Source organism: Polypterus senegalus, chromosome 5, assembly GCF_016835505.1.
Source record: "Polypterus senegalus isolate Bchr_013 chromosome 5, ASM1683550v1, whole genome shotgun sequence".
Taxonomy (NCBI): domain Eukaryota; kingdom Metazoa; phylum Chordata; class Cladistia; order Polypteriformes; family Polypteridae; genus Polypterus; species Polypterus senegalus.
In genome coordinates this window covers 188,570,467-188,590,639 of record NC_053158.1, presented here as the reverse complement: position 1 = coordinate 188,590,639, position 20,173 = coordinate 188,570,467, and the positions used below count along the sequence as shown (strand labels likewise).

The following is a 20,173-nucleotide window of genomic DNA, read 5'->3' as shown; positions in this document are numbered from 1 at the left end:
AGCACATGTGTTTCAAAGCTCCAGATTCCAAATTTAGGATCTCAGCACTCTTTGCATGTTCTCCCCATCCATACATAGTTAATATATTTGGATATACGAGGAAAGCCTATCAACACCAAACTCCCTGAATGGGCAGGGATGAGGGCATGACTATGCTCTGCAATGGTCCAGCACCCCTACCTTACCTGATGCTACTGCGCTAGCCTCCACCACAGTGACCAATAAGCTGAAGGGGTTTGATGATAAATGGAAGGATGAGCTTACCACAAGGCTTAATTCAAACAAACATTACCAAAAATGAACTAAGCTTAATCTTGGGCAAACCACACTAAGTGTTAAATCGGGAGTGTCAGCTTCAATTAATAGTTTCACATTGTGATAATGGAACTTTTTCACATGTGTGACAAAAATCAGCTTCTCAGCAACCACAGAAGTTCTACCAGCGAAAGCAGTGGACAGAACTGGACAGGGAGGTGGGTGGTGCTTTGGGTCTACCTGATTCACAACACTCAACTAGGTTTAGAAATTTAACTCTCCAGAACCCTCCTCTGCTTTAAGGCTCATGAATCCTAATATTCAAATCAGTGCTGAATACCCATATGGTCTCTTTTGCTATTCTACTTTAATTTTCTGAAATACACCTTGACAACAATGCTGTCGTGATACGTTATGAGATTTTATCATGACTCGATAGGAGTTTATTCAGACTCCAGAGTAAGTGTTTGAGATTCCAAGAGTCAGAGATTCTAATATACAAGATGGTACCCAAAAATAACCGGAATTTGTACCTGGTGCGCAATTTCGACTTAGTTGAGAATTTCGTTGCTAGGTGTAGCATACTTGCTGTATTCTGTAGCAGTCTGCCAAGTGGCGTGGCTCTGTATTGTTTGTATGGCATTCCATGTCGGTTTTTCTTGGTGCTTATTAAATGTGTTCTGTGATTTTTGTGATGGGTGATCATAAAGAACAGAGAGTCCACATTCGATTTGGTTTTTTCTTAGGGAAAACGGCTACTGAAACTGCTTTTAAAGAGGAAGCTTTAAGTAAAACACAGGTCTACAAGTGGTTTTTGCGTTTCAAACAAGGGGAAATGTCATTAGAAAATTTTGAAAAAGTTTGCAATGCAATTTATGAAGATCGTCATCGGACAATTGAAGAGATTTCTGAATTGACTTGTGTGTCTTGAAGTTTTTGCCACCTTCCCTACTCGCCTGATCTTTGCTCCGTGTGACTTTTTCTTGTTCTTGCATATGAAAAAAAGAACTCAAAGAAAAGCGTTTTTGTACCGTGGAGGAAATGAACGAAAAATCACTGCAAGCAATGGACAACGTTCCTTTTCAGCAATTCTAAAAATGTTTCCACCAGTAGGAAACCCATTGGGACAAGTGCATTTATTCACATGGAGAGTACTTTAAAAGAGACTAAAGTTTCAGTAAGTAAAAATTACTAAAACATTTTTTTTTAAATACCGGTTATTTTTGGGTACACCCTTGTACATTCATGTTTTCTTCCCAGAATAAGTTTAGAATAAGTTTCATTTTTTTTTACTTCATATTTTGTTTTTGGTAAGCCATTTTGCGGCCTCATTATTAGGATGCAGTGATTGAGTGCTAGGAACATCTTCCCTCGAAGTTGCATTTCTTGACGTCTTTCAGAAGAGACCATGGAAACAGTGTAGTATCCAAGACTGTGAATAAGTGCAAAAGCAAACTTTTTGCACATTAGTTGATGATATAGTGCAGTATTTCAGAAACGGTTTGTGTCTTAAACATAGTTTCTTTGCAGAGATGCAAAGATTATTTTGGATTTGGACATGCTTTAAATGGATCGCCACATGATTGTGTACTAAAATTAGACAAGTTTGTCCAATTGTGAATTGTGAGATATACTGCTCTCTATTTAGTCTGTGATTTATTGCAGTAGCATGCGATTTAAGGCGTATGCTATCAACAGTGCCATTGATGCGTCACTAACAGCTTTCGTTTCTGTGGTACTAAGACAGAGTTAATATTACCCATGACACCAACCTGTGGAACAGTCAAACTGAGATGACTGACGAGCAAAGACATGTGTAACAAAATTAGAGAGAGGAGATAATGACACAGAGAAGCTTGTAAAATGAAGGGACCACAGAGCTAGTCTGAAATGTTAAAGCAAAAAGAATTGGGGAGGCACAAGGATGTGACGATTTTTGGAGTGTTGTGGGGGTTAGTCTGTGTGCTGGAGATGTATGTAGTGCAGTGGCCATATTTTATCCTAAACAGAGTTTCAATGGCAATGTACAACTGATCAGACCTCTTTCTGTGTAACAGAGGTGCAAAGAAGATTTCCTATAAAGTTTATTGTGCAACCGAGGGGGCAAATTCCTTCTCTTAATACAATTATTAAAGCCATTAAGTGAATCTCAATCTATTGATAGTGTGGAGGACAACATCAGTCAGCAGCACTTAAACATTTCAAACTGGACTGCCCAACCAGTCCTTCAAGATTTATCATATTACCCATATAAAAGACACATATTGCACACATGTTTAGGAATAATTTGCCTACATGACTCAACTTTTTGCGCTCAGTTTATTGAATTAAATGAAAACCAGAACAGATGTAACAATTTGTGAATTTATTCATAAGAATTCATTGTTAATGGTGGAGCTATTTTGAAAAGCATTATTTAAAAAAAGACACATTAATTATTTTTGATTACTTTATTCCTTATCCAGTGCCAGGAGTCAGGTGGCAAAGTTAGGTAGGCGACCATTCATACTGCCCTTCAGCAATCGTCACATCCTAGAGTTTATGTCCCTCAGCTTTACTAAAGCTTGCACCAAGCATTTATACTGATAGTGATACGCCTCAGGAATCGATTTCTTGTTTTAAATGATAATTATTGTTTTATTAATAATATGTTTACTTTCCATTTATCTGTTTTAGTAATATTCATACAAAAAGTATGCATGAATAGACTGTCATTACTATAATAATCCTTATCGATTTTCTTATTTGGGTCCCGGATTAAAAATTTTAAGAACCCTTGATCTACAATAGTACTACAGTAGTATGTGGACTCTTTGCAAAGCACCTTCGACTTTCGTTAAAACTTTCAGTTTTGACAATACAGTCTTTTGTCTTTCAGTTTTTCAACCTCAGTTATGTTTGGGTCTTCAGGTCTGTTACACGTAACCTGATGCCAGTTTCCATCTCTGCAATAATACCTCTCTACTCCTAGGCACTTGACCAGCTTACAGTACATCTATTTACTTCATTGTTTTTTTCCAAATAGCTGGTAGGAATCTCCATGTTTACTCAATTTATACAGTTCATTAAGTACACCATAAAATATCAATATTCAATAATTGATTGGCACTCCTTTTCATCAAAAAATTCTCAAAGCATCGAGTTGTTAAAATTACATTAGAATTTGTACTTTGTGTTTACGGTTTTCCATTCAGTTTATTACAGGAGACTGTGTGCAGACCTAATCTAGGTCTTCAAAATCCTCAAAGGCATTGACAAAGTAGATCCAGCAGAATTCTTTCAGTTTAATGGTGAATTACATACTTGAGGACGGCAGCAGAAATTAAGGGGACTGAAGCCAGAAAGCGCTTTTTCATTCAAACAGTTGTGGGAGTATGGAATAAACTATCAAGCCATGGAGTTGAAGCAGAAACCTTGACAGCCTTTAAGTTTCTAGATGAGATACTGGGACAGATTAGCTATTAGCTAATGTCACACACGTGCGCTTCGGAAGCAGTCAACAAGTCCTAAGGTGAGCGATATAATAACGGATGGGGGTTTGTTTCAAGGTACTAATGCCTCTCTCTCTGACGTCATAGAACCAAAGAAGAAAAGTAATACAACTATTCATTCAATAAACAATAACTCTGAGATTGAGACATCAAACACTTCTTCATCTGCAATATCACTTCCGGCTCCTGGAGATGACACCACTTCCAGCTCCTGATGATGACGTCACTTCCGGTCCCTCACTGATGACGTCACTTCTCATTTGATCATTTCCTGCAGCCATTTTTCTCATGTATAAAAGCCACCATTTCACCATCATCGTTTGTCGAATATTTGAGTTTATTTTCATTTACTTTGACCAATGTATTGCATCCAAGCAATATACGGGGCTATTCCCCAACTCTTTTCAGTTGTTGTGTCAACGTTATTCACCACACTAATTAAGCAAAATCGATGGACTTTCTCAAATTTCTTAATAGAAGTTAATATAACTAGGGGTGACGTAACATAATCCATCCATCCATCCATTTTCTAACCCGCTGAATCCGAATACAGGGTCACGGGGGTCTGCTGGAGCCAATCCCAGCCAACACAGGGCACAAGGCAGGAACCAATCCTGGGCAGGGTGCCAACCCACCGCAGGACACACACAAACACACCAAGCACACACTAGGGCCAATTTAGAATCGCCAATCCACCTAACCTGCATGTCTTTGGATTGTGGGAGGAAACCGGAGCACCCGGAGGAAACCCACGAGACACGGGAGAACATGCAAACTCCACGCAGGGAGGACCCGGGAAGCGAACCCCGGTCTCCTAACTGCGAGGCAGCAGCGCTACCACTGCGCCACCATGCCGCCCGACGTAACATAATGTGTCCTGTAATTTACATCCATTATCCCTCTCCTACCGATTTTTTGGTCACATCATTTAGGCATACTTTCAAAGCAATGTATCGAACTTCTTTTAATTTTATGTAGATTCACATGACAAAATGAAAAACTTTATACATGCGCTGCATGACTGAGTTACCTTACTCTAGTAGCATAAGCAACCACATTGCTCACTTAAAACAGACACCACAATGAACAAGGGCAATGATATGCAAAAGGCAGATTCAGCCAACAACAAGAGAAGCCCTGAGCCAACAGAAAACTCTGGTAAGTGATTCTCCACAGGCCAGCAAACTAACCAAATGCGTCATGGTCATGCAGTGGACAGCCCATTCCTCAAAAATATGCTGCCAAAATAGAAAATAGAAGCTTCCCGGCTAGTGAGACATGACTAATGTTGGCTTGCAACACACGCACAAAGGGGTGAAGGCTATTATGCACTCGCAGTTGGATAATGCGGAGTGTCTAATTCTTACTACAGATTCATTCCTTTCTACTGTTATATGGGATTACAGTGGATTCAAAAAGTCTTCAGACCCCTTCACTTTCTGCACACTTTATCGTGGTGTAGGTTTAATTTTTTTATAGACAAATCTACCATTTTTGCCCATCAATCTCAATTCAAAAACTCCATAATGACAAAGTAAGAACATTTTTTCCAGAATGGTTGCTGCCCAATCATTCATGAAGCAGTAGAGTGTTGTACTGTGTTAGCCATAGATTGATACAGGAGAAAGTAGGGTGAAATGACACCTTTTATCGGCTAACTAAATAGATTACAAGCTTTCGAGGCAGCTAAGGCCCCTTCGTCAGACCCCGAAAGCTTGCATTTGTAATCTATTTAGTTAGCCAATAAAAGGTGTCATTTCACCCTACTTTCTCCTATATCAATCGTTGATGTGTCAAAAAGGCATCAATGTCAGGCCTACAGTTCATCCAACCATCCATCCATTTACTTCATTGGTGTATAGTTCTGAAAGGCCTGTACAAGATTCTGACATGTGTTATCTAGTGGGGCTCCATATTTCCTCAATTTACACTTTCTATTTATTTCAGGAAGCATGGTGATGCAGTGGATTATACCACCTCTCCACATATCTAGCACCCTGGGTTCAAATTCTGTATCCAGTTGTGGTGTGCTGATTTATCAATTGTTTGCATGGTTTTTCCTTCAGGCACTTTGGTTTCATCCCACATGGTAAAGATTGCAGTCAGTGTGCTTGTGTGTCGTTGGAAGCTTGCAAATGTTTCGTTTTGGAGCAACAGAGAATGTTCTGGCAACAAACCTGGAAGAAGTGGGCTGGGTATTGATTTACTCTCAAGTTGCTTCACAACTTACATCCAGCTCGGTCTGAGGTCTCCCAGGGCCAGCAGAGTGTAGGCATGGGATGCAATGGGTTTGCAGTATTAGATTAAAGAAATAAAACACTAGGTAGAATATTCACACAAATAGACTTGTGAGTATGGAAAAATGATGAAGTAGGAAGATAAATAGACCTGGAAGGTTGTTGGTAGAATCCAGTGACATGAAAACAAGGGCTCTTCAAATGTGGGCCACTTACGCTACGTTCCATTTACCTTGGAAGTCAGATGTCGGAGCTGGGAATGTTGTCACACCCAAGTTGACCATGTTCTAGTAAAATATTCAGAAAATTAACATGGAAATCTCCAGGAAAACCTTTGTTTTGGTATGCAGACAACTATCGAACACCACATTGCACAGTATTTTGTGTCTCTGAACACCGTAGCAACACATCCACAGAAAGAAGTTGTGTGTGTATAAAAGATTTAGTGTGACAAAATTAGACCGAAATGCAAATAAATCGTATAATGCTACAGCTTTCACTTCTGTTTATGTGTGGTGCAGCCATCTTGAATTTTAAGGTCAGGGATTTTGAGGCTCTCCTGACTTTCAGAGTAGGAAATCCAACTAGGACTACAACTGCGACTCAAACCACTTACAACCGAACACCAGAAAAAACAAGGAGCTGGTGGTGGATTTTAGGAGACCCAGGCCCCTCCTGGACCTCATGATTATCAGAGGCGACTGTGTACAGAGAGTCCTGGGAGTGCAGCTGGATGATAAATTGGACTGGACTGGCAAAGGACAGGACAGAGCCGACTATACTTCCTTAGAAGACTGGTGTCCTTCAACATCTGCAATAAGATGTTGCAGATGTTCTATCAGCCTGGACAAACTGGTGAGGAAAGCAGGCTCTATTGTAGGCACGGAGCTGGACAGTTTGACAACCGTGGCAGAGCGATGGGCGCTGAGCAGGACTCCTGTCAATCATGGAGAATCCACTGAACAGGATCATCTCTAGACAGAGCAGCAGCTTCAGTGACAGACTTTTGTCACCATCCTGCTCCACTGACAGACTGAGGAGACCCCACACTATGCGACTCTTCAATTCCACTCGGAGGGGGGTAAACGTTAACATTATAAAAAGTTATTGTCTGTTATACCTGCATTTTAATCACTCTTTAATTAAATATTGTTATCAGTATGCTGCTGCTGGAGTATGTGAATATCCCCTTGGGATTAATAAAGTATCTATCTATCTAGTGTGCATTCCAGGTGAAACTTCTTAATACTAACAAATATGTAGTTTCATCGAAGCGTTTTGGCTCACAATTATTTTTATTTTTTTACATTTAAAAGTACATCATATTTTCTTTTGGGGCGGCACGGTGGCACAGTGGGTAGCACTGCTGCCTCGCAGTTAGGAGACCCAAGTTCGCCCCTACATGGAGTTTGCATGTTCTCCCTGTGTATGCGCTTGGTGTGTGTGTGTGTGTGTGTGTGTGCACCCTGCGGTGGGCTGGCGCCCCACCTGGGGTTTGTTTCCTGCCTGCTCCCTCTGTTGGCTGGGATTGGCTCCAGCAGACCCCCCGTGACTCTGTAGATAGGATATAGCGGGTTGGATAATGGATGGATGGATGGATGTTTTCTGTTATAACTGTTTGGTATCTGATTTCAACTTAATTGCTTCAAAATAGAAATTAATTGTTAGCAAAGTGAAGCTTTTAACGTATATAAACAACAAATAAAAATTAATCATTATTAAATTGAAATGGATCATTTACCCAAACTCGGAAAGTCCAACATTTCAGTTCAAACAGGACACAGGATTAGAGCCACAGAAGACAGAGGAAAACAATATGAGCAATACAGTCCTACCCAGCCAGGCTACTGAAATAAATGGCTTAAGTCTCAGAGCCATGTGTGAGGAGCCTGGCTCACTGAGAGGAACGTGGTCTCTGCTAACACTGCCATAAACGAGTAGGCTACAGATACAAGAGCACCAAGGCGCTACGCTATCACAATTCAACAGTCTCAAGATAGGCGGCCGTGACTTGCACATTTACAAAAGGGCAAAGTGTAGCTGCACCAACTTCCCACCCTGACGCTGCCACCGCATTCATCTTACTGAACGTGAACATCAAAAATGGGGCCCGCTCTGATCGAATTGGTGTCATCAAGCATAAGCAGCAAGAGATAATGAAGCAGAGATTCCAGCGCTGTCAGGAAGTGTCGGCTGGAATAGACCTAAAACCTTTAAAGCACAGCAACAACCTCTATGTTCTGTAGATCACGTGAGAAACACAATCAATGCCACTGTGAGCTCACTGCATGTCACAGCCCATAAGCCAAACTCCATTAAAACAAGTCACTGCCATAGCATCCTTCTGTCCTTCCATTCTCTATATCCGTAATCAAGTAGTGCAGACCTGGAATCTGACAAGTGGGACTAAGGCTTGGATGAAATGCCAATCTGTATCCAGCATATTATGCCAAATTAAGAGAAGTGTGAGGTCACAGGAATAGGTGACCTTATTTGTCTTATAAACTTTTAATTATTGATAGCCGATTTTAGACATTGTAAAAGTTCTGAGGACTCTGCCTTCTGCGTATGCAGGAATTGCGTAATGCACTGAGCTTAGATAACCTGCCTGCTCTCGCCATGCAGTACAAGGTGTAATGGCATTGACTCTTGGTATTAATCTACAGACAGGCCGGGAATTGACGTCAAGTCACTGTGCCACTGTACTAACAAATATGTAGTTTTGTGGAAACTTTTTGGCTTACAATTCTTTTTATTTTTTTTACATTTAAGTAAATCAAGTTTTCTGTTATAACTGTTTGGTATCGGATTTCAACTTAATCGATTCGAAATAGAAATTAATCATCAGCAAAGTGAAGCTTTTAACGTATATAAACAACAAATGAAAATGACCCGTGATTAAATTGAAATGGATCATTTACCCAAACAGTTACTCTATTCTAAAAGATCTGTCATCTTGAAATGTATGGTTGGATATTCTAAATATGAAGACATAGAAAACATTTTTTTCTTTTTTAAAAAAACAAAAACCTCTGAACTGTGGTGGGTTGGCACCCTGCCCAGGATTGGTTCCTGCCTTGTGCCCTGTGTTGGCTGGGATTGGCTCCAGCAGACCCCCGTGACCCTGTATTCGGATTCACCAGGTTAGAAAATGGATGGATGGATGGAAAAACCTCTGAAAGAATGCCGTGTGATCGGCTATGCGGCAGGTCAGCAAGTTTCGCTTGGCTGTATACTTTATTGCTCAATAACGTGATGTCAGCAACAAAGTGAAAGTGTAGGATTTTTGCGAAACTCAGGACAATGCAGGGCAGAGTTGATAAAAAATGCACTTGTTGACTCAAGGGCAGGTCAGTCAGTCAGTTATTTTATTTGCATATCTCCATATCAGAAATGGCATATGGAGATAATATACAGTAATCACCACGTGAAAGCAGGCAGTTCAGACCAGGAGATTATTCCTTTAAGTACCACCTTGTACCTATGTATTTAAGAAAATGACAGGTCCAACGACAGGATTATACATAAAGAACAGGGGGTGAGGTGTAGTGGGAGAATGTTAGAAAAACCAGCAGGTGACCAGGTCAGTCCCCACCACTCACTGGCTGTGTGACCCTGTCAAGAAACCTGCTAGCTAGCCAATGGCAGAAACAACTATAAAGTAAATGTAGAATGGTGTTGAATACTAAAAGACACTACATTACGTCACAGGGTCACCAGCTGTACCCTCAACACTCACTCATGGTTTGACATGCCAGTAAGCAAGTGGCAGAAATACAGGAACAATTGTACTGTACCTGAAAAGTGCCCTGTGGTAGTGGTCATTCTAGAAAGTCACTTCATAAAATTATAAAGCTGTCACTTCCATCTCCACCACTCATTCACTGTCTCACACGTAAACTGCCAGTAATCTGGTGGCAGAAACACAATAGCAATTTATTTTACCTGTATATCACCTTAACATAGGATTCAATGATGAAAGGTTGGCACTGGAACAATGCGAGGGTTTATTAATTTTTTTTTTTTTTTATGGTGGCTGGAGTGCCAATCCTGCCACCAACCCCCAAGCTTTCCCTATAAGTTGGAGGACCTGCTTGCATGGCTGGATGGCACTATTTTAAATCATAAGTCCTCTGCTGACTTATTGTGTGATCCTGGGAAATTCAATTTACTTGTCCATGCCACATAGATATAAAACACACAGCTATACTGTACTTGAATGTCTCTTTAAAACAGAATGTGTCAACCTTGGAGCAGGTCCGCACCTAGGGGGGAGACAACCATGACACTTGTCAGGGGCCCGAGCTACAGTAGATAGGGGCCTGCCCTTTAAGTGGCTTTTTAAAATATACGCACATATTCGAAACACGAAAGGGGCCCGAACTCTGTCAGCTGCCTGGGGCCCAGAATTTCCTAGGTTCGGGCCTGCTTGGAGTCACCAGATATGCTAATGGGGCTGCATATTTAAGAAAAGAAAAAAAAAAACATTATACATTATATTGAATAGGAAGTGAACATCAATGTTTCAAACAACTGGGGGTGTGAAAAAGCTCCGATATCAAGATGGGATCACAAATTAAAAAAGTTTGGGAACTTCTGCCTTAACATGACATTCGATGATGAAAGACACTATATTAAGTCATAGAGTTAAAAGTCCTCTGTTGACGCACGGTGTGATCCTGGGAAATTCAGTTAACCTACAAGCACCCCACTGGTAGACGCACAATAACAATTCAAGTATACTGCATTTCTATGGCACCTTATTAATGTATCCATTTAAAATGAAATCTACAACACAATCAAGTGTGTAGAAAGTGAAGGGGTCTGAATTCTTTCTTAATCCACTGTACATGTGAATGTGCACTGCACTGAACTGGTGCCACTTTCATGCTCATTTATGCTGGGTTTAGTTGTAGCTTCTTGCGACATCTAAAAAAAACAGAAAAATGGACCTTGCATTTTATTTTGTATTGTACACTTCTTTGCTTTGTCAAGTGCCTTGAGACGATTTGCATTGTGAAAGGTGTTAAATAAAATAAGGGCTGGATGACTGTGTATAATGTAAAACTGGTTAAGCTAACTAAATAAGCAAACTGGCAGAGAAGTTCCCAGCCTCTGGACCCCCTTTATAACATGACATTATCTTTGAAATCTAAAGCCTCTGCCAGCAGTAGGGAATACAAAGCAGGAATCACCCTGCCATTAAGAGTGAGGGCAAAGAGGAAATCTTACTGGGGTCCAGGTAGTTGGTGGCAGAGGTGGGGTTTTATAGTCAGACACTTTAGCTAGCAAACATGTCTCTCTGGGCAGCAAAACATTGGGAAAGGCGAGATTTGTGATTTCATTCATGGGTCACCAACAATCACATACAGTGGTGTGAAAAACTATTTGCCCCCTTCCTGATTTCTTATTCTTTTGCATGTTTGTCACACAAAATGTTTCTGATCATCAAACACATTTAACCATTAGTCAAATATAACACAAGTAAACACAAAATGCAGTTTTTAAATGATGGTTTTATTATTTAGGGAGAAAAAAATCCAAACCTACATGGCCCTGTGTGAAAAGTAATTGCCCCCTTGTTCAAAAATAACCTAACTGTGGTGTATCACACCTGAGTTCAATTTCCGTAGCCACCCCCAGGGCCTGATTACTGCCACACCTGTTTCAATCAAGAAATCACTTAAATAGGAGCTGCCTGACACAGAGAAGTAGACCAAAAGCACCTCAAAAGCTAGACATCATGCCAAGATCCAAAGAAATTCAGGAACAAATGAGAACAGAAGTAATTGAGATCTATCAGTTTGGTAAAGGTTATAAAGCCATTTCTAAAGCTTTGGGACTCCAGTGAACCACAGTGAGAGCCATTATCCAGAAATGGCAAAAACATGGAACAGTGGTGAACCTTCCCAGGAGTGGCCGGCCAACCAAAATTACCCCAAGAGCGCAGAGACGACTCATCCGAGTGGTCACAAAAGATCCCAGGACAACGTCTAAAGAACTGCAGGCCTCACTTGTCTCAATTAAGGTCAGTGTTCACGACTCCACCATAAGAAAGAGACTGGGCAAAACGGCCTGCATGGCAGATTTCCAAGGCGCAAACCACTGTTAAGCAAAACGAACATTAGGGCTCGTCTCAATTTTGCTAAGAAACATCTCAATGATTGCCAAGACTTTTGGGAAAATACCTTGTGGACTGATGAGACAAAAGTTGAACTTTTGGAAGGCAAATGTCCCGTTACATCTGGCGTAAAAGGAACACAGCATTTCAGAAAAAGAACATCATACCAACAGTAAATATGGTGGTGGTAGTGTGATGGTCTGGGGTTGTTTTGCTGCTTCAGGACCTGGAAGGCTTGCTGTGATAGATGGAACCATGAATTCTACTGTCTACCAAAAAATCCTGAAGGAGAATGTCCGGCCATCTGTTCGTCAACTCAAGCTGAAGCGATCTTGGGTGCTGCAACAGGACAATGACCCAAAACACACCAGCAAATCCACCTCTGAATGGCTGAAGAAAAACAAAATGAAGACTTTGGAGTGGCCTAGTCAAAGTCCTGACCTGAATCCAATTGAGATGCTATGGCATGACCTTAAAAAGGCAGTTCTTGCTAGAAAACCCTCAAATAAAGCTGAATTACAACAATTCTGCAAAGATGAGTGGGCCAGAATTCCGCCAGAGCGCTGTAAAAGACTCACTGCAAGTTATCGCAAACGCTTGATTGCAGTTATTGCTGCTAAGGGTGGCCCAACCAGTTATTAGGTTTCACACAGGGCCATGTAGGTTTGGATTTTTGCAAAAGAATAAGAAATCAGGAAGGGGGCAAATAGTTTTTCACATCACTGTAAGTCTTGGCAGTAAAGATTCATCATGAGAGGGTGATGAGAGCTGCTTCTTGTATGAGGCACTAGCTAAGGTGGTTTGGGTTATGCCCATGACTGCATTGTTTAAACACCCTCATAACTATTTTCATAATAAAATTCAACTCACTGTTTTTCATCTCATTATTATTCACCATTTTTGAGTTGCATTATATTCATTTGCCTATCTCCTCTATCTCCTTATCCATCCATCCAACCATTCATTATCCAACCCGCTATATCCTAACTACAGGGTCATGGGGGTCTGCTGTAGTCAATCCCAGCCAACACAGGGCACAAGGTAGGAAACAAACCCCGGGCAGGGTACCAGCCCACCGCAGGGCACACAAACTCACACACCAAGCACACACTAGGGACAATTTAGGATCGCCAATGCACCTAATCTGCATGTCTTTGGACTGTGGGAGGAAACCGGAGCACCCGGAGACACGGGGAGAACATGCAGACTCCACACAGGGAGGACCCGGGAAGTGAACTCGGGTCTCCTAACTACGAGGCAGCAGCGCTACCATACCACCGGCATGCCGTCCTTCTGTGGATGGTTATGTAAATTTAATTTAACATAACTTTTCCAAACCTGCCTAATAAAATTCGGAGTCATGGTTGGTTGTAAGGCAGGTGGGTGCCTATCCCAGTGGCCCGATTACCATAACCACACATTCACTGGTCTCACGGGGTCAGATGTGATTCACAAGCGAGAATACACATCTGGGGGCAACCTGTTAAAAAGTTTGTAGTGAACAGTGGAGAAACTGGCAGCTCAAAAGGCTCCGCCCACTGGGCTTCTTCCTGAAATGACCGCCCCCAATTCCTCCAGTCTGTGCACTTTAATTGGTTGGGGTTTCAGGGAGAAAGCCAATGAAACTAAACAAAAGACCCGACACTGAGAGAAAATAAAAAGCTAAAATTGCTTGAGAACTCAGCAGCACAAGGTAACTGAAGCTTAATGATTAATTTGTATGTTGTAATGAGCGCTGAAACAGAAGAGACAGACAGACAGACACACATAGACCACTGCAGCTACCTGGCCCCACAAGTTTAAGAAGTGCTTCTGTCTACTTTGATATCTTTCTGTCATTTTTACTATTGCATCACTATATGGCATAACAACAGCAAACAGAGTTTAGATAAGCATTGTAGTCAATGGATATACTACGAGATAAAGCGCTGTAGCTATATTCTGGAATGGCATGTTTGCATTTTCAATTAGACAGTAATGTAACTTATTTGTTTAGACGTGTAGCCAGAAGGTGGACGCTGTGCAGCCTCCTCTGTACTTTACTGGTGTTGTTAGGCAGATTTGTTGATTCAGGTGTTTTGAGTACTAAAATCTACCTCTCCGGTGGCTCTTCATTATCAGTTCTCTTAATGGCAGTCCTTTTGATGGGGTGTGACACACTGTTTACTTTGAATGCATACAGTATTTTGAAATTCATATTTTCAAGATCACAGTTAGAAATTCTTTCAATCTTACATCGACACTGAAGCTACTGTCCATCATAACTGAACAACAGACAGCGCACACGGCCCCTGCGACAACATATCATTCACATTTTCCACTTGTCCATTGATGTCTTTGAATGCTAATGTATAATCTGATGTTACAGAAAGGTTGCACATGCAGCACACATTTGTATCTCTAACAGGATAGGATCTTTTTAGGAGATTTTGGCTCAGAATCAGAAGCTTTCTCTCTGTCGGATCAGATTAACAAGAGCAACAATGCTTTTTGCAGTTCAAAATCCCCGTCCCCTATTTTAAGCGTCACCTTCATGAAGCATTGGATTGGTTTAGATATGTGACAGTCAGAGAGTTTAATTGTCCCCACCCAATTTTAAGCAAAATTCTCTCCTAATTGTCTCCAGATGTATATACTGTACATTATACGTCTGGCTCAGTGAGACTATACGTGCACAAACCTGTTCAATCAAATTTACAGTGAGGTTGTAGGGTGGTGGATATGGGAAGAGTTTGACTTTTAGGCTTGGGGGAGCCAGATGAACCATAAAAAATAATCACATTTGTTATTATTCAAGGTGGCTTACAACATTTGAGGTACAGCGTCTTTCATTTCTTTTAATTTTTTCTTCTTCAATTGCAGCACAGGCAGGTGAAGTGACTTGCTCATAGTCACACAGCGTCAGTAGCGGGATTTGATCTCACAGCCTCAGAGTTTGAAGTCTAAAGTCCAAAACTTTAACCATTACACCACACTTTTTAGAGTCTTAGCTGTACTAATACATATTTACATCACATCTAATGTTCATGATCTACACGTACAATATGAAGTAAGTCTCCCTTATATTAACACATTTAAAACTTCTAAATTACAAAAATGTACACTAATACCATGAACGATGTTCAAACAAAAGATAATTGTTAGTCTATGTATTAGAATTGCGGCAAAATAAGCACTTTTGTACTTTAACAAGTTATAAAATGTACACATAACACAACATTTGGATCCATTCCTGAACTTAGTCAACTAATTTGAAAGTTGGAGCATTTTTCCATTATTTATTTGTTTCATCAAAGAGTCACTTTTTTTTTTTTTTTAATATTTTGTAACATGGATGAGTCTTTTGAGTGATAGTTTGGTGAAAATACTGTATAAATTGGAAACACAATAAATCTATAATTAAAATTGTACAGAATATTTTTCTGTCCGATTTCACACATGCACGTCAATGGATCATCCTCCAGGCTCTTGTGAGGTATGTACTACCACCAGGGACCAAGAGGGGGCAATGGTGCCAACCTTAACCTCTTCAGTTCCCTGCACAGTGCTGAGAAGACCCCAGAGAGGGCAATTGTCCTACCCCTTCCGGTCCCTTCAGCTATATATCCAGGAATTGATGCGTGAGCATACCAGAAGATGGACTTCCTTCCTATTGCCACTAAGGATTTCTTTGTTAGTCGACAGTGGAACCCTATTTTTCCATTCGTTTTGGAGAGCATATTTTGTATATAACAGTCATTTGATTAAAAAGGGACGACTGGCTTAGTGCCTCAACATTTCAATTTACGACCTGCAATCATTCCATCGACCACACTGTTGTAAGAATTGGTGACGTGCAAGAGAGTGTTGCTTTGGAAGGGATAGATTATAGTATTTACTGATCCATCTGCCTTCTAAACCAGTTTATCCAGGGCAATGGGAAGCTGAAGCCTATCACAACAAGCAATGGGCACAGGCAGCAACAACCCCTGGACAGAGTATCAGTCCATCATGGGATGAACACACACACACACACACACACACCAAATTAGAATCAGCAGTTCACCTAACCTGCGTGTCTTTGATCTGTGGAAGGAAACTGAAACAAACCCTCATGGACTCGCATGCAAAGATCCACGCAGAGAGCAACACCCAACTCCTTAATATGAGGCAGAAGCACTACCATATTCTTCGATCATATACATATTTACATTATCTGCAGTCTAAATAAAATATGAGGAAATAGATATCTAGATATCCTTCTCTTAAGGCCTATTTTAGGAACATAATGCATTTGTTGCTGGGGACAGGCTACTTTGGCCACTCCTTAAACTCCGCCCATGGAGGTGGAGCCTATCCCAGCTGAAAATTTTAACATAATTTTGGGTGCTCAAACCGGTTTAGTCCATGCACCAAATTGGCAACAACATTTTGGAATGGCTGGCATGTAAAGGTGTTCTGGCCTGAATGAGAACTTTATTCTTAATCCTAAATTTCTAGTAATTGTGTCTGTACTCTTGGTGGGGTTTTATAAGCGGGTATCACAATCGTCTGACAGGAATAACTAAATCTGTTGATGTACCTCAATAATCACTCACTCTTCAGTGATATTGCTGTTACCTTAGAGGCTTCACAGGGATGTGCATAAGGAGTTTGAGATGTTCATATTCTTTGAAAAGTCCCACATGTGCCATCCTCTACGCTTAAAATTTTGGAAATGTAGGCAGAAGTTAAGCCTGCCCTCCATAATTTGTGCAGGCACTACAACTGACCTCCCATAAAAAAAAAGAAATGAGATGGTGCTACACTACAGAATACTAAAATATTAATAGCTAATTACATTTATATAGTGCTTTTCTAAAATATTCAAAAGTGCTTTAACAGACAGTGGCAATCCACTTCAACCACCACCAATGTGTGGTATCCACTTAGATGATGCAACAGCAGCCATTCTTGTGCCAGTACGCTCACCACACTTTAGCTATTAGGAGGTGAAGGGGTGAGAGAGATAGCCAATTAGAGATAACAGGTGGCTGGAGTGACCAATGTAGCCAGGACATCAGGGTACAATCTATTCTTTTATGAACAATGCCCAGGGATATATATATTTTTTAAGATTTCAGGTATTCAGGACCTCAGTTTTATGTCTCATCTGAAGGACGTTGCCACTTTTTACAGCCCAGTGGTTTTCATCACTGCACTGGGGCCTTGGCATCCACACACAGCCCACAGGGTAAGTGCCCCCTGCTGGTTTCACCAATACCACTTCCAATAGTAACCCAAGCATTTCCTTAGATGATCTCCCATTCAAGTACTGGCCGAGCCTGAACATGCTTAGCTTCAGGAGGATCACCTGTTCTAAGAGGCAGCCAGCATGGTTGCTGGCTGCTAATGAACCTCCATCCAATAATGACCCTCAGACAAATTTTCTTCATAGATGCATGTAAGGAATGAATGCTGCAGGGGAAGGTCCTCCATACCTGAAAGACTACACAGGTAATGCTTACTCCTCCATTCTTCTAGCCACCTGTTTTCCTAAGCCATTTTTCCTATTCAGGGACATTCTTAAAAATGCAGGTGGCAAAGCAATTCTTTGAAGCAATGCCATAAGGGAACCATTTTTGGTTCTCAGAAGAACCATTGACGTGAAGGTTCCAGAAAAAAACAAAAGTACATCCAGAAAATGTTCTCTATATATATATCTCACAACGAATAGATAACAGAATTAAGAAATACAAGTTGGTTCCAGATTTTAAAAAGACTCTCGCTGCATACAATAGCTCACATTTTCTTGATCTGTATCTTGCTATAGATAGACTACTATACATTAATAATAATATATTTTATTTATATAGTGCCAACATTAAAAGATTTCTGGTTTGTCCAAATATTGGAAACCCTTTCAAAGAAGAACCAACCTTAACTCCCAGAATTAAATGGTTCTTTGTCAAGCAACAGTTCTACAACCCAGGAAAGTGCAATTAAAGAACCAGTGTTTTTAAGAATGTATCTGGGCAGCATGCTGCCAGCATCAGTAACCATACTTAGATGGCACCCCCAGGGCACAGCTATACCCAACAAATTTATAGTCACCAGTCATCCTAACATCTATTCTTCCATTTTCTAAGCTTCTCATTCAGTCTGAGGTACGATTGGCCACATGCAGGAAAGCAACCTGGGCAAGGTGCCAGTGTCTTCTAAAGTCCTTCGCTCAAATGATAAATTGTGAGAAGTCAACATTCAGTATTTAAACATGAGAAGATTAAACAGTCCCACTCTCCAACCCCACAGAGATCATAAGACATCATATTCAGCTTGTCACGTCATATTCAGCTTGTTTACATGCCGCTAACATATGTTCTTGTCAGATAAGCTCAGCTGAAATGTGCTCTTACCTCTTGGAGCTCCTTCTCGATTTCCACAGCACGGAGGACTATAGGACCTCTCACTGCATACTCCACCTTCTTGATGTTGGGGTTCATTGTGTCAATGGTGAGCACTTTTCTCTGGGACATCTCTCCGTTGATGGACATCTTGACTTTGCTGGTCACAGAAATCTTTGAAAGACACCTGCAATGAAAGAATGAGAACACTAATGGGATGCTGCGGCCACCGATGCGACTGAACATCTCGGGCAACAGCACGCAGGCGCCCCGTGCGGCAGTGACAGTTCCCAACGCGGTCCCCCGAACTACTCGGTGCAAAGGTAACCCCATTGCAGCCCGGCTAAGACTGGCACTGGCGCACGGAGCGAAAGTTTAGTAAAACATTGAGAGAGGAGACAAGGAAAAGTCAATAATTGAAAGTAATCAAACAAAGATAAAAGCCCTCGCGTTGGCAGAAACAGAGAGGAGCGCATTGGGGGGGAAAAGTTTAAAGTTCCGAAGCTCAACAAAACACGCCGGGTAGAAAGTTTAATTAGGGGGCGGGAAAGCGATTGATAGAAAGGGATCGAAATCTGACTGAACGTGACTGTACTGTTAATAAGAAACTCGAGGGGTAAAGAACCTCACTTCCCCCCATCGAAGCTGACCTGATCGAGCATGAGAGAGCAAGCAAAGCTGCCGAATTCACGGTCCCCCCGCTCCCCACCTTACCTCTCCGGCGTGCAGCATGCGAGGAGAGCTCTCGCAAGGCACGAGCGAAGCAGAAAAAGGGCTTTCTTGGGAAGGGAGGAGACTGCGAGACACGGAATGAATTAACATAACCGAGGTTGGGCTTAAAGAGACAGTACTTGAATCTTGTCTGCTCATCTGCACAGTCCGCTTCAACTAATCGGTCACTGCGAAGTCTCAGCGGCCGTGTACTTTTGCTCGAATTAAGGCATTTACAGTAAGTAAAACAACTCCAAATGTCTGTGGAGCGACTTGAGCCCAACACGGCAAAATCACCAGCGATAAAAAACAATTTAAAAATATTGTGATAAGCAGACACACTCACTTTATCAAGAAAAACACTTTTTTAAACACTTTTTCTTAATACTGGTAGCGTTGTACATACAAGTAATACAAACAACAACTACAAACCGCAAGAGTCAAATTAACCCCACCTCCTTTAGTTCCGATACCGTAACACATACACCAGGCAGCTTTAGTTAGTGGCGGCAGGCAAACTCAACCCACAGCCACCCAACTATAAGAAAAAAAAAAAAACTCATTGCCAAAAGTTACAAAACAAAATTAAACACAACGAACTGTTCAAAATTCAACATCAAGGAAATTATAATTACAGAACTAAATTTAGGTGCAGCGCCGCAGAGCCTCCTGGAAAGTAAAAGCCGTCCGTTTCAACAATACAGTGGGGACCCACAAACACACTTATGTTCATTTAATACTGCCGACTTTGCTTTGTACCCTTGAAAAAGACTGATTTGGAACATATCTGTCTAGAACATTTGAAACAATCGAACCATATGGCTGCCAAGTATCGTGCAATTTTATAATCTGCATAAAGGCGTCTGCCAAATAGTTAATAAAGCAGAACTTCCACTCCTAACCATTCGTGCAGCCCGCAAATTTGTATTGTGTTCGAAGTTTTAGTCACTCTCAAGATTTGCTTAATGTAATTTAGAGCCATGGGTGACCGCGGCC

At 41.2% G+C, this 20,173-nt stretch overlaps 1 protein-coding gene across 3 annotated transcripts in view; it reads right to left on the bottom strand.

The window, feature by feature from the left end:
* LOC120529737 (alanine aminotransferase 2-like) overlaps positions 1-20,173 on the bottom strand; it is a 90,626-nt gene that overhangs the window by 48,825 nt on the left and 21,628 nt on the right. Inside the window, exons 1-2 of one of the 3 annotated variants that reach the window (XM_039753808.1) lie at positions 19,181-19,282; positions 18,479-18,653 (exon numbers count right to left, since the gene is read on the bottom strand). In XM_039753808.1, coding sequence (XP_039609742.1) covers positions 18,479-18,616 — 138 coding nt within the window. In that variant the 5' untranslated portion in view covers positions 18,617-18,653; positions 19,181-19,282. Of the gene's footprint in view, positions 1-18,478; positions 18,821-19,180; positions 19,283-20,173 lie in introns of those variants that run through there. The other 2 variants (XM_039753809.1, XM_039753807.1) reach the window with 2 other exon arrangements.